Consider the following 14,031-nt stretch of genomic DNA (forward strand, 5'->3'; position numbering starts at 1 on the left):
CTTTTTTCAGCTAAATTGAGGTATAATTGACAAATGAGATTATAATATATTTAAAGAGTACAATGTGGTGTTTTGACATATATACGTTGTGAAAGGATTCCCACCATTGAGTTAATTAATGCAAGCATCATCTCACATATTTATTTTTTTTTCTTTTTGGTGAGAATACGAGTTCTACTCTCTTAGCAAATTTCAATTATACAGTACTGTATTGTCAACTATAGTCACCATGTTATATCTTGGATCTTCTAACCTTATCCATCTTATAAGTGTAAGTTTGTACCCTTTTACCAACTTCACCCTATTTCCCCCATCGTCCAGTCCCTGGAAACTGCCATTCTACTTCGTTTCTAGGAGTTTGATTTTTTTTAAGATTCCACACATAACTGATACCATAAAGTTATTGTATTTGTCTGGCTATTTCACTTAGCATAATGCCTTCCAGTTTCATCCATGTTGTCACAAATGGTAGTATTTTCTTCCTTTTTTAAGGCTGAAAGTATTCCAGTGTGTGTGTGTGTGTGTGTGTGTGTGTGTGTGTGTGTGTGTTGTGTGTGTGTGTTTGTGTGTGTGTGTATTACATTTTCTTCATCCATCCATGGATAGGCACTTCAGTTGTCTCTGTAACTTGACTATTGTGAATAATGTTGCAATGAACATGGGAGTATAGATAGCCCTTGAGATAATTATCTCATTTCCTTTGGCTATATCCTCAGAAGTAGAATTCCTGGATCATATAGTAGTTCTATTTTTAATTTTTTGAGGAACCTCCTTTCTGTTTTCCATAGTAAACTGGAAATATGAGTTTGCATTCCTACCAACAATGTACAAACATTCCTTTTACTTTACATCTTCACCAGTATTTGTTATCTTTTCTCTTTTTGATAATAGTCATTCTAACAGGTATGAGATCGCATCTCGTTTTTCATTTGCATTTCCCTAATCATTAAGGATGTTGAGCACATTTTCATGTGCCTGTTGGCCATTTGTCTGTCTTATTTGGGAAAAAAAATGTCTATTCATAGCCTTTGTCCATTTTTTAATTGGTTCATTTGTTTTTTGTTATTGAGCTGTATGAGTTCCTTATATATTTTGGATATTAGCCCCTTATTAGATGAATGGTTTGCAAATACCTTCTCCCATTCCACAGGTTGACTTTTCCTTTTGTTGATGGCTTCCTTTGCTGTGCAGAAGGCTTGTAATTGATGTGACACACTTGTTGAGTTTTTTATTTTGTTGCCTTTGCTTTTTTTACTTAATGAATTTCTTGCTTTACTGAGTTCTTATATGTAGTAGACATTTTTCTCAGAAATTTACATGTATCTCATTTAATGCTTTTAACAACCTAATATAGTATACCCTATTGTTTTGCCCATTTTACTAATTAGAACAAATCAATATAGATATTACCAAATTTTGTAATCTGGGTTATTTTACACGTAGGTGTTAGAACCAACCCACAATGGATCTGACTCCAAATTCTGTAGTCAAAATTACTGTTATATTTTCTCAGTATTTTTCTACATAAACAGTGCCCAGTGCAGAAAGCAAATGATTTTTTTCTAACTTCTACTATGATCCAGTTCAAAAGCTAAAAAATAACTTTGCTATAAATATAGCAAATATGAATGAGGACAATGTAATTCAAGAGCAGCCCGTCCAATAATCCAGTAGGAGTGTTTTATTTGTAGCTTAAAACTCCATGAGATATAACTCACTAGCCTTTGGGTGTATTGATTCCTGTCTTCATTTTAATGAACATAAGAATATTTGCTGAGCCCCACTCAGGAGCAAGGCATAATGCTAGACACCCTGAGAGCTACAAAGAAGAGTGAGTCATTGTCCTTCCTGTCATGAACCCTATTATCTATTAGGGTAGAAAGGCCATAAAATGATAAATATTATACAAAGTTATGTAAAATTTCCATATAGTTGGAATCGATGTATGTTTAAGAGAGTCTTGTTTCCCTTCCAAACTTCCAAAAGGGCATAACCAAAATATGCCTACCAAAATATACAAGCAAGAATTTAGGCTGATTTGTTCAGAGCATTACATTAAGTGCAACGAATGTTTTGAAGCAAACGCAGCTACCAAACCGAATTAATAGTTTTCCTCTTAGAATTGTTGCTGCTCCAGCTCCTAAAAAAAGATTTTTAAGAAGGATTATTTGATTGACTTGCCCCATTGTAAAGTATGCACCTGCTGTGAAATGAAGCCATGGAGAAAAAAAAAAGTTGAATAATTTAACTTTTTTATTTGTAAAGATAATCAGGGTTTTTCTGATTACATCTTAACTTCATAAATGTTAAATAACCTATCAGCATCTAGTTGTTGTAAATTATGAAAAGGAGCCTTGCAAGGAATATTAACCAACGAAATCCTTGTTCTTTAGTGAACAAGAAAATGTGTTATGGCAGCTTGTCATTGTGCGACTGGTAACTTTGACACCAAATAACAAAACTGCCATTTGCACTTAGGGTAAATTGGTTCACTTGAGCTTCCACTGCTCCTCTTGCTCTGACATAAATTTATGAACTCGGGAACTAACCAAGTCGTGTGGCTTCCCAGCTGACTTTAACAAATATGCCCATTTCATTTCATTTAGTCATCAGAATACCAGGGGGCTAGGTCGTTTCAGACTCACTGCAGATGGGATAGGGCTTGCAGGGACACAGGAAGCTTTATGTCACAGTCCTATAAATGATGACAGTGGAGGGGCCCTCTTTCCTAAATACATGTCACTGTTTGACATGCTCACAGCTTCAAGGAGCATTTTCTGTTTCAACACTTCATAGGTATATGTAAAGGACATTTATTTCCAATTAACCAAGACGTGAAAAATACATTTTCCAGGTTCATGCCTTGACTGGCCATGTTTAAACCGAGACCAAGGTTATGTCTATATTTGAAATGTAGCAGAAGCGCAATTGTGTTCCTTGACCCCCTAGGAGTTCTGTCCTTCTAGGCAGAGAAGTTACTGGAAGCAGACCAGTAGCTATAGACTGAAGACATATGTCAGATGAATTGGAGAAAAGACTGTTCTAAATTACTGCTAGAATTGAAAAATAAAACATCTTCATAGGAATACAGTTTGATTGTATCCAAGTATTCATAAAAAACAAAATTAGATAAAGTATTGTTATAAAGATATTTACTCGAAAGAATATAACATTTACTTGTAATTGGAATAGAAACTTAATATAAAAGGTGAGTTCAGAGTGTTTGAGGACACATAAAACTTTGAGAGTCATAGTTGTGGGTTTCATTTTGCATTTTGTTCCATTTCGTTTTGTTTTGCTGAAATGTCTGCCATTTATTCAGCACTTTCTATGTTGTAGGAAAGCACTAAAATGTTTTACATGCATTTTCTAATTTAATCCTTATAGCTCTTTATGAGATGGCTGTTAGTATCATCATTTTAGAGATGAAGAGGCCAGTGTTCATAGAGGTTAGGTAACTTATCAGAAACAAATAAGGGCAGAGGAAGGATTTGATCTGTTTCGCTCCATTCTGTGGTTTGTCTAGTTCAACAAGAACGATGGAGTATTTTTCAAATGTGTGTTTGTCAAACTTTTCTGTAAAATCTACCCTAGAAACAGAGAAGAAAGAATGAAAATGCAATCCCAGGAGGTCTAGAAACAGCCTAAAGCAATTACCCTAAGCTTGTGATTTCTTCAAGGTCTTGCTTTTTATCTTAAAGATTCATACAAATTTTCCATTGTATTCCAATGCGTTTGTCTTCATCCAAACCTTAGTGTGTTTTATAATTTATCATTAGGGGAAAAATTTGTTTTTTACTAATCTCTTTGGCTAAAGAGTAATATGCTGTTATATTTCAAGATACTAGGTTGCTCTGGAGAAAGCTGACCCCAATAATAGGTTCAATGTCCAGGCAATTCTTTCTGTCTTCATTTTATTATAAATATGTGGGTACAAACAGCAACCTTCCCCCCCCCCCCCCCACTGCTTTACAGACTACGTCAGGGTAACAATAAGGAGAAATTCCCAGCATGTGAGGTAGAATACTGTGCCATTCCGAATGAATGGAAATTTCCATAAACGTATCTTATTGCTGAGATGTCCACCTGCAAACTGAGAAAGTCCCTGATCCGTTCTTCAATCTTTTTTACTACTTTGAACAACAATCTCCAAAGAACATTTTTAGTGGGGGAAAAAGCCTGATTATACTGTTCTTTATTCTACCTCTAATACAGCACATAGGTTTTCCTTCTCCATTAATGAACCGAGAGTCTCAAATGGTCCCTATAATCAACTCTCTTCATCAACTCTCCAACTTCATTTTAATTATAGCAGTCTTGTTGGAAGCAGTAAAACCATTCCCAGTTTTGTCTTACAGTTCAGAATTAGGCCTTAAGAACCTTTTCTAAATAAACCCATTATGTGTATTCATGAAGCCATTAAAGAAAAAAATAAATTTATTTGAATTTTCTAGGCATTAATCTTTGTCTTGATGTGTTTTTTCTCCATGGAAACAAAATAACATAGAAATGCCTATTACTTGAGATTCAGCAGAAACGTGGGCCCAGCCAAATTTTCATCCTGTATCTATAGAAGATTACCCATGATGAATTCATTTTAAAGCAATAGTGAACAACTAAAATTAAGTTGTGTTTTGATTGCATCATGAGTAGGACTTGTTCAACACACTGGTTTTGTCAGCATAAACTCTGTTGTCATATGGTTAGTTCTGAGGTAACTTTAGAGTTAAAATGACTGACTAGTAAAAGTTCTAATCGGTCAATAACCCTATAATTTCCTAGTCTGGGCCTTTTTAGGAAGAAAAATCCATACCAAATTTTTGCGAACAAGGAAAAGTGGGATTCTGCTGGTTTCCATCGCTCAGGCAGTGGGGCCACGCATTTCCCAAATTTTACGGGTCAAACTGATATTCCAGGAAGAGCTACCATTTTTGTCCTTGTCTTGAAAATAAGTCAACACAAGTCCACAAACATCCAGGGTGTGTGTGGTTCAGTTTTGGAAACCTGCTGTTCAGAACTTTAAATATTCACCTGTAATTTTGTTCCATTAGTGGGATTTTAATTTTTTCATCACTTTTTTTTTTCCCAGACCTTGAATCAGTGCCCAATACCTGTTCTTTCTGGGTACCCATGTTTTCTCAAAATTATCCTCTCCTTTTCCCCCCAGTTGTCCTAATCCAAATCTCCATTACCAAGAGAGAGCGTAATATAGAGAGATAAGCTTTGGTATCAGATGGGCCTGAGTTCAAGTGTGACTATCCCAATTAATCAATGTGCAATCTGGAACAAGTTGTTTGACTCCCCCAAGCCCTGGTTTTCTCATCTTAAAAAAAAAAAAAAAAGTAATGCAATTTACTTTACAATATTGTCCTGAGGTTTCATTCATTCAGTCAGTCAGTTAACCAACATTTGTTGAGCTGCAACTTTGTGCTAAAATCTAGGCGTTGGAACCACAGCGGGGAGAACAGAGTCCCTGACTTTATGAAGTTGACATTCTGGTAGTATTAGATAATGTATGCTGTCCTGCATAAAAATGGATTGCAATGAGATGGCTATTCTTGTTTGGGTTATGGCTGCAACTGAGTAAAAAAAGCAGGGTCTACTCTAAAAATCTTACCCTAAGGGTTTACTCTAAGGCCTGTTTGTGCCTTAGGAAAACAGAAAGGAAACCCAAGAAGAATAGGTTTGGGAGTGGAAAATATAGTGATTCTGCTTTAGGCCTGTTGAGATTGAGGACTCTGTAAAGTAGGCTGTTGAAAATAGAAATCTGGGGTCTCCTGGGTGGCTTGGTCGGTTAAGCGTCCGACTTCAGCTCAGGTCATGATCTCACGGTCCGTGAGTTCAAGCCCCGCGTCGGGCTCTGTGCTGACAGCTCAGAGCCTGGAGCCTGTTTCAGATTCGGTGTCTCCCTCTCTCTGCCCCTCCCCTGTTCATGCTCTGTCTCTCTCTGTCTCAAAAATAAATAAACGTGAAAAAAAAATTAAAAAAAAAAAGAAAATAGAAATCTGGAATGCAAGAGAGATATAAAGCTGGAGATAGAATTTAAGAATCAATGATAGAATAGCAGTAATTTAAGCTATTAGGACAAAGATAATTTAACGAGGATGCTCCAATTTAGAACAAAAATTCCCAGTCTGGGTTCAGCGAAATCTAGTATCTTTCCAGGAAACAACTCATCACTCCTGACTGTGATGCATATATCCTTCAGAGACTCCTTATTTTCATCCATCCTGCACCAAATCCTGAGAGCATCTCTGGCTTTTACTGGCTCTTCCACTCCTTATACATTGGGGCTATATCTACAAAAAACCTTCATTTTATTTTTTTAGACCTCATTTCTCAAGGGTTATTGAGTCCTGTTCTGTTGATTTCATTGTTTCTACAGCCAAGAGAAACATATTTAAGCACTACAAAGGCAAGTAATTAAACCCACAAATGTTATAAGCTATCAGATCAATGAGCAAGCTTAGCGCGAAATTCCCTTATATTCTTCATTCGAGGCTCATAGACTCTCCTTGAAAAAAAAAAGTCCATGTTGTTCATGACCAAATAAAACTTACAGGCATTTAATTATATGACTAGATTGTGAAGAGGCTAAGCTGACAAGACCTTCTTTCTTTAGGAAGCATTGTGAAAAATGACAGTTTTTGAACCCAAATTTCATATGTATTTAGGTCCATAAGTCTCCCTGACAAAGTGGACTGTCCTGACTCAATAATTAATGCACTGGGAATTCTCTAGGTAGACTATGATTTGGATACTTTATGGGCTATTATGTCAAGGATCTGTGTCAGACTGGATGCATACACAATGCCTACAGAAAAATTATTGTCACAAGCAAAACTGGTGGGGTTTTTTATGTACTTTAAGAGTAAGTAAGCCTAGCAAAAATATATGACACCATTTCTAATTCCCTTGTATTTTTTAAGAAGTGGAACGTGCTTTTGTTTTTATTTGCCTGTGGAGTATCCCTTTGAATAGAACTATTATATATACTTCATTTGTTTTTGAAAATGGGTGATACACATTGTTTGACTTCTGGAATATACATTCATGCAACTGTTCATTGCTACATTCAGTAATACTTAATTTAAACTATTTTAAAGATAACATTGCTTTTAAAAGACAAATATTTGTTGGCCATTTTGTATAGCATACCTTTGTGTTTTCTCTTTCTCTCTCTTTAAAGGGATCCTTATCCCCCAAATGCCTGTGGAGTACAATGTCTTACTCAATGCTGGAAGTGTGGCACCTCTGACCACCTCTGTTGGTTATCATCAATCCATCCTTCTGGAAAATTTGGCTCCATTCACACAATATGAGATAAGGATACAAGCGTGTCAAAATGGTGAAAGTCTTTCAGACACTTGTCCTGGGCTTTTATAAAAAAAAGCATTTTGTGGAAAAAACAATTCATTAAAAAGGAATAGATTCTTAATTCAAATACAAAGACTAACATTTCATTTCTTATTTGTACTGGACTGTTTACCCAGAAAAATCAGAGCCTGCCATTGAGTGAAGCATTATGCATTTCTGCACATTAAATCATGAATATTTAAATATATTAAAATGGTGGTTTTGCAAAGTCTTGTTTTATAAGGCCCTTTAAAAGAAAAACACCTAGATCACATAAGGAATCATTGGTAATATAAAACGAAATAAGTATTGTGAAATTTTCAAGAAAAGGTACTCAGTTTGGTTTATTTAAGTTTTATTTGGGGGTGAGGGGAGGCATTATTTATAAGCTGAGTTACGCTCAAATGAATCTTACGTATTTTATGGTGCTTCCCTGAACCTTATCTCATATACGCAGCTTGTCACCCTGAGTTCTATGGCATAGGCTAGTGGTCTATGAAATCATCATCTATCTGAGTGGTCTTGAGGAAAAGCCTCCCTCAGTCCCTTCATCCATCCAAATGTTACATCATGTATTGATAAGAGAAGAAAAGATGTAACTCGTATTGGTGTATAAAACATGTTGCTTCACCTTAAAGAGATGTCCCGATCTTATACTCAGCATGTGGTGGCAACCCCATCTTACATGTGCTTAGGAACTTCTATTTCCAAATGAGTATCAGTTCCCATGGAGTTGGTTAGAATGAGGGGTCTGCGATTTTGCTCTGCCTCATCTCCAAACTTGAGTCCATTTGCCCACTTCTCTCTACAAACCAGACCAAAGCATTTTGTTTTAAAGGATGCTGCTTTCTCTGATCCAGTCTTCAGCTAATCAACATAGGACTATTTTAAACCAATGTATTCTTTATTTGAATGCAAAATCAACTTCTGCATCTCTATGTCTCTAAAACTATGCTGTGGAGATACAATATTCTTCAAATTGATTGTTTGATTCCTGTGTGTTGGGAGATGGTAATTATTTCGAAGTGTTGGCAAAAATAAGATATTCTTAAGAATAGACAAGATGTGCAGGTCACGCACACACTTATGGTATTCAACTATATTATCACTTTCTGGCTAGAATGACTGTAATAAACTAGAGAAACCACAGTTCAGACAAGCATAAGTGTTCTTGCCTATGCCTCTATAAACTTGTGGTTACTTAATGGATTTTCCAGAAATGATTCCTTATTTAAATATACATAAAATATATATAATATAGTATATATACATTTAACTATATTCAAATTATATAGAGATTTATAGTACTAGTCTAAAATATGTGTACAAGCGTGTATATAAAAGTCCAGCTAACATGAGTTCTGTGATCTCCTTACCCTTCTATATGCATATGCAACTCTTTTCGCCGCTTGACAAATCACTAAAGGACTCGATTTTTTTTTTAAAGGAAGTTGTGGAGTTAGCAGTGGGACGTTTGTCAAGACATCTGAAGCAGCCCCAATGGACCTAAATTCCCCAGTTCTTAAGGCATTGGGGTCAGCTTGCATAGAAGTTAAATGGATGCCACCTAAAAAGCCAAATGGAGTCATCATCAACTACTTTCTTCACAGGTAACATTGACTGTTACTATTATTTTAAATTATTGAAAAATGTGTACTATTCCAGGGCTGTAAAAGCAAATACATTTTCTGTTTCTATAAGGGAATGGGTGGGAATTCATGTTTTTGGAGCACGTGCTAGGATCTAGAATTGATACCGGAAGCTTGTACACATTATCCAAGGGGAAAAGCCACAGCTACCACGCGATATTTTTGTTTTGGGCCCTGCTTGAAGGATGAGACCTCTTAGTCCACATCAGCTTTACCTCTGATGAACTTATAGAGCGGTCCTCTAGAGGCCCACTGACCAAGAGAACATAGTCATCCCAGAGGAGGAACTATGTCTGCAATAAGAATTCTAATATTTTCCATCATCTTTTATGTGGAGCTTGGGAAAAAAATTAAGTTTATTTATTTATTTTGAGAGAGAGAGAGAAAGTGAGAGAGAGAGAGAGCGCAGGAGTTAGGGACAGGAAGAGAAAGAAGGCAAGAGAGAATCCCTAGTAGGCTCCATGCTGTCAACACAGAGCCCAATGTGGGCCTCAAACCTACCAACCGTGGGATCATGACCAAGAATCAGATGCTTAACTGACTGAGCCACCCAGGCACCCCTGGAAAAACTTTTTATCCTCAAAACAGGGTCCCTTTTGCGTGCAGAAAGAACAGCTCAGCTCTGCAGATACCCTTCTGTTGGAATGAGTTTCCATTCAACTGGCTAGATGATACTGGGATGTAGTAGATGGTAATGTAGCTTCTTTTCACCACGATGTGCAGGATTTGTTAAATGTATCCACCTAAAATGAAGAAAAGAAGGAAAGAGGGAGGGGAGGGTAAGAGAAGAGACAGAGTAAGGAAGGAGAGACAAGGAGACCATAGGCATTCTGGGTTGAAGTGTATTGTGCTCCCTGGTCCAGTCTTCATCCAATCAACACAGACATAGTTTTAAATTAAAGTTTTCTTTAAATAAGTAACGAATAAGGAGAAGAAGGAGAGGGAGAGAGGGAGAAGGGAGAATGGGAAGGAAAGAAAGAGAGAATGGGAGTGGGGGAGAGAATGAAAGAGCAACCCCAAAGGAGGAAGAAAGAGAGGAGAAAAGGCAAAAGTAAAACAGAAACAGAGTCAAGGAGACAAAGAACCTGTCAACTGAGGGTTTGCTGTCTGACTTCGTCCCTTCAGGCAGCTGTAACAAAAATGGTATCGACTGGGGGGGGGGCTTATAAACAACAAACATGTATTTCTCACGGTTCTGGACGCTGAGAAAATACAAAATCAAGGTGCTGACAGATGTCATGCTTGGTGAGGGCCCACTTGCTGGTTCATACACAGCTGTCATTTCACTGTGTTCTCACCATGGTGGAAGCCACTAGGGAGCTCTGTGAGTCTCTTTCATGAGGGCACCCACCCTACCATGAGTTTCCACTCTCATATCCCAATCACTTCCCAAATGCCTCATCTTACACCACCACCTCGGGAGTTTGGAATTTGACATATGAATTAGGGGTGGAGGAGACGTCCACAACTTAACCGTCTAAGACAAAAAGGACACCATGTAAGGCAGGGACCAGCAGACATAAAGGATGTGCAGACTGAAAACCCCTTCCAAAAGCAATGTATTCACATCAGGCAAACAGAGAAAAACACCTTCTTTCCCAGACCCTCAGCCCTCCTCTAACGTCGTTTGTTAGCATCTCATGTCTTCCTTGTTTGGTCCTGTGCTCTGAATACATCGTGAAACTTCGCTTAGGATCCTCTTGCAATGTTAGGTGTTGAAACCCTTTGATACAGGTCAATCTTCAGTCATGAGTGAGGGTTTGTAGGAAAATTATGAAGAGAAAGTATTATTGCCTTTCTGGTTATGTAAATGACACTGCCCAAGACAAACAAGCCAAATTTCTTCTCAGCAAACATTAATTTGAAGAATAATATTTCTGATTCAAATACACATGAACACGTAAAAATGGCTAATGCGAATTTACATTTTACGCTAAGCACATTAGTGCAGGCTCTAAAATACCCATCCTCTTGGAATAGTTTTCTTTCATCTACTTAATGCTAATTGTATGAGAAAAGCACATCAAATTCCTATTCTGAATAAAGGGAAATAAAGTATCTGTTATAGACCAGGACGTGGCTTCACTCTGTTGGTTTTGTAAATAAAGCTCATGATTACAGTGACTATTCCATGGCAGCCTTAGAGAGGGAAAACAGGAAATATAATGCAGAAAGCCCGCTTCAATGAAAAATACTGTAAATTGAATTTGACAGCATTTGATGGCATTTGATTATTCTAGTCACAGCCAAACAATGATATAAAGAGTAATATGAAACAGAATGTGTTACTGCCTAGCGGACTCAAAAGCAATAAACCTTCCTCCAATGTGACACAATCACTTCACAATCATAATTGTAGCCTGTTTGATACCTCTGAGTACAGCAGAAGGGCACTGACTGACATAGATACATTTTGTTTTTTATTTAAAGTGAAATGAAAATGGCGCACTGGGGCTCCAGATACAATCGTTATATTCACCTACATAGGCATGAATCACTTGGCGGTTATTTCAGCTGAAGTTTAAATGTGCTTAGACAACAACAATATCAAATTTTTCTTAGATAGCTGCAAAAAAAAAAAAACCAGAAATTTGTAAGGACAGGAATAGAATGTAGACACATAGCTCTTTTTCATTCTGGGACTACATAGAGCCCCTTATATAGTTATAGCCACAAGCCTGCAGTATTTCTGGGGAGGTTATGGCATGTAATTTCTGCTTCATCATTTGCCTCCTCTTTCTTCTATCGCCACCGAAGGAAATACATTTAACTCAAACCAAAGACAGGGTTTGGCCTATGCAGATATTTTCATTAAATTGCAGGAAGCCAACTTGCCAATCCCATTTTGAAAATACTTGTCACTCTGCTCTCTCCAACTCCCTAAAGCACGTCCCCTCAGTAATTTCCTTCTATTGTTTAGAGACTGCCTCTAGATATCATCCTATTAAAAAGTGTCTGTGCTCATAAAGGGATGTTGATGACTGGACAAAACAAAACAAAATAACCTAGGAAGGATATGATTATTAATGCAATTGCTTCTGTTCAGTTTACCTGTTACTTTTTTTATTTTATTTAGGCTACTTTGTTGACAAATGTGAGCTACAAAAGGGATTCCCACAATAGGGACAACATTAATGTTAGTGTTTTTGCAAACTGTTTACTGATAGAGTATAGACAAGGCCATCTTGGGCAGTTGCTTTCTCCTCATAGTACATTTGGATTGTATAATAAAGATTTTTCAGTATTCCCCCTTTATCTTATAACTTTGTAAATGGCAAGATCCAGCTACAAAATCCGACTTCCATCTACAAAATCCACCAAATACTTTTTTCCTTAGGACTCTACAAAACACTTAATAAAATGACCTCCCACCAGGCGCTTCCATTTTAATAGAGACAAAATTGCATCAGGTTTATTCTCATAAACCATCTCTTTAAAGAAGTACAAAGATTGATCGATGTGCAATAAGAAAAATATATATACAGTATCTTGGACTGTAAAAGTCAAAATGAATAACGAGCACCCCTTCTGAGTATTTAAATAGTAAGGTTTTGAAGGATAAAACCTAAGGTAGTTTGGATGGATGGATAATATTGAAGAATATTCCAAGCAGGGAACCACAAATAATAATTTTCTAGAATGTATAATTAAACTGATTGAGTAAACTAAGAAAAGAGTGTATTGACTTAAAAGTGAAGGAACTTTAATGCAGTCAATTCATTTTGTGTGGAAAGATAGATATGGAGATGGAAATAGATGATAGATAGATAAATAGAGAGATAGATGATAGATACATACATACATACATACATACATACATACATAATGTTCATATCTACTGTGAGATCTGAGCCCTGTTATGAAGACCTTTTACTATTATAGGAGATATAAATTTAACTAAGCAAACAAACAGAAAAAGAGAAATATAATGTGAAAAATATAAATATTTACCAGGAAGTTTATAAGAGAGAAAGATTCTTTTTGTTTGGAATATTTAGGGAAGACTTCATTCATTCATGGATGAAGTTGATGTCATTGGGACTTGGCCTTACAAAATAAAAATTTATGGGGCGCCTTGGTGGTTCAGTCAATTAAGCATCCAACTCTTGGTTTCAACTCGGGTCATGATCTCTCAATTCATAAGTTCAAGCCCTGCATCAGGCTCTGTGCTGACAGAGCAGAACCTGCTTGAGAACCTGTCTCCCTCTCTTTCTGCCTCTCCCCAGCTCATACTCCCTTTGTCTCAAAAATAAATAAATAAACACTTTAAAAAATAAAAATTTAGTGGTGATTATTAGAAATAGTTTGGTTGGAAGAAGTTTTAACCAGACAGAATATTACAAAGATTATTTATCCTTTCTTTATGACTTACCCAAGGCATATAAAATTTCTATCAATAAAAGTAAATACTATTAATTTTACTATACAAAATATTTCTGCTTTCTTTTTTATAGTTTCCCTTACATAAAAGGAATCATATTGTTCATGCTGTTCTGCAATTTTCTTTAGGGCATTTGTCTGCTCACACACACACACACACACCTCATTTCTCTTAATGACTCAACTATATTTTAACCAGTCTTCTACTGATGGAAAAATAGGTGATTTCCAAGTTTTCATTACAGCAGCAATTTTCAAAAAACACCTGTACAATAAGCATGTGAAGGATTATTCTTAGTACTAGAAGTGCAGGGTCAAATTTTGTACATTTAAAATTTTTAGAGTTTGCTAAATTGTCTCTAAAAATGGTATATAAGGTTTTTAACTCTGAAAACTGCTGTCAATAGTGGGTCTGATCAATTTTTCAAATCTTTGCCAGTTCAGTATTTTAAATGGCATGTTATTACTGTTTTAATTAAAATTTTTGTCATTATAAGTGAAGTTATTCATTTATTTTAAATATTTACCTGCTATTTGTATGTATGTGTATTATATATTATGCACCCTTAGATTATTGTCTTTTTTTTGTTTCTCATTAATTTGTCTATGCTCTTTATATAGTAAGGAAATTCTCCCTTTAATGATC

The 14,031-nt window shown here is 36.3% G+C and overlaps 1 protein-coding gene across 3 annotated transcripts in view; it reads left to right on the top strand.

Annotated features, from left to right (window-relative positions):
- USH2A (usherin) overlaps window positions 1–14,031 on the top strand; it is a 739,062-nt gene that overhangs the window by 618,060 nt on the left and 106,971 nt on the right. For all 3 annotated transcript variants that reach the window (XM_019465619.2, XM_053908979.1, XM_053908980.1), the window contains exons 59-60: window positions 7,190–7,348; window positions 8,804–8,966. In XM_019465619.2, the coding sequence (XP_019321164.2) occupies window positions 7,190–7,348; window positions 8,804–8,966 (322 nt within the window). The remainder of the gene's footprint in view (window positions 1–7,189; window positions 7,349–8,803; window positions 8,967–14,031) is intronic.

This window comes from Panthera pardus, unplaced genomic scaffold (assembly GCF_024362965.1).
Source record: "Panthera pardus isolate Hobbes unplaced genomic scaffold, ASM2436296v1 HiC_scaffold_21, whole genome shotgun sequence".
NCBI lineage: Eukaryota > Metazoa > Chordata > Mammalia > Carnivora > Felidae > Panthera > Panthera pardus.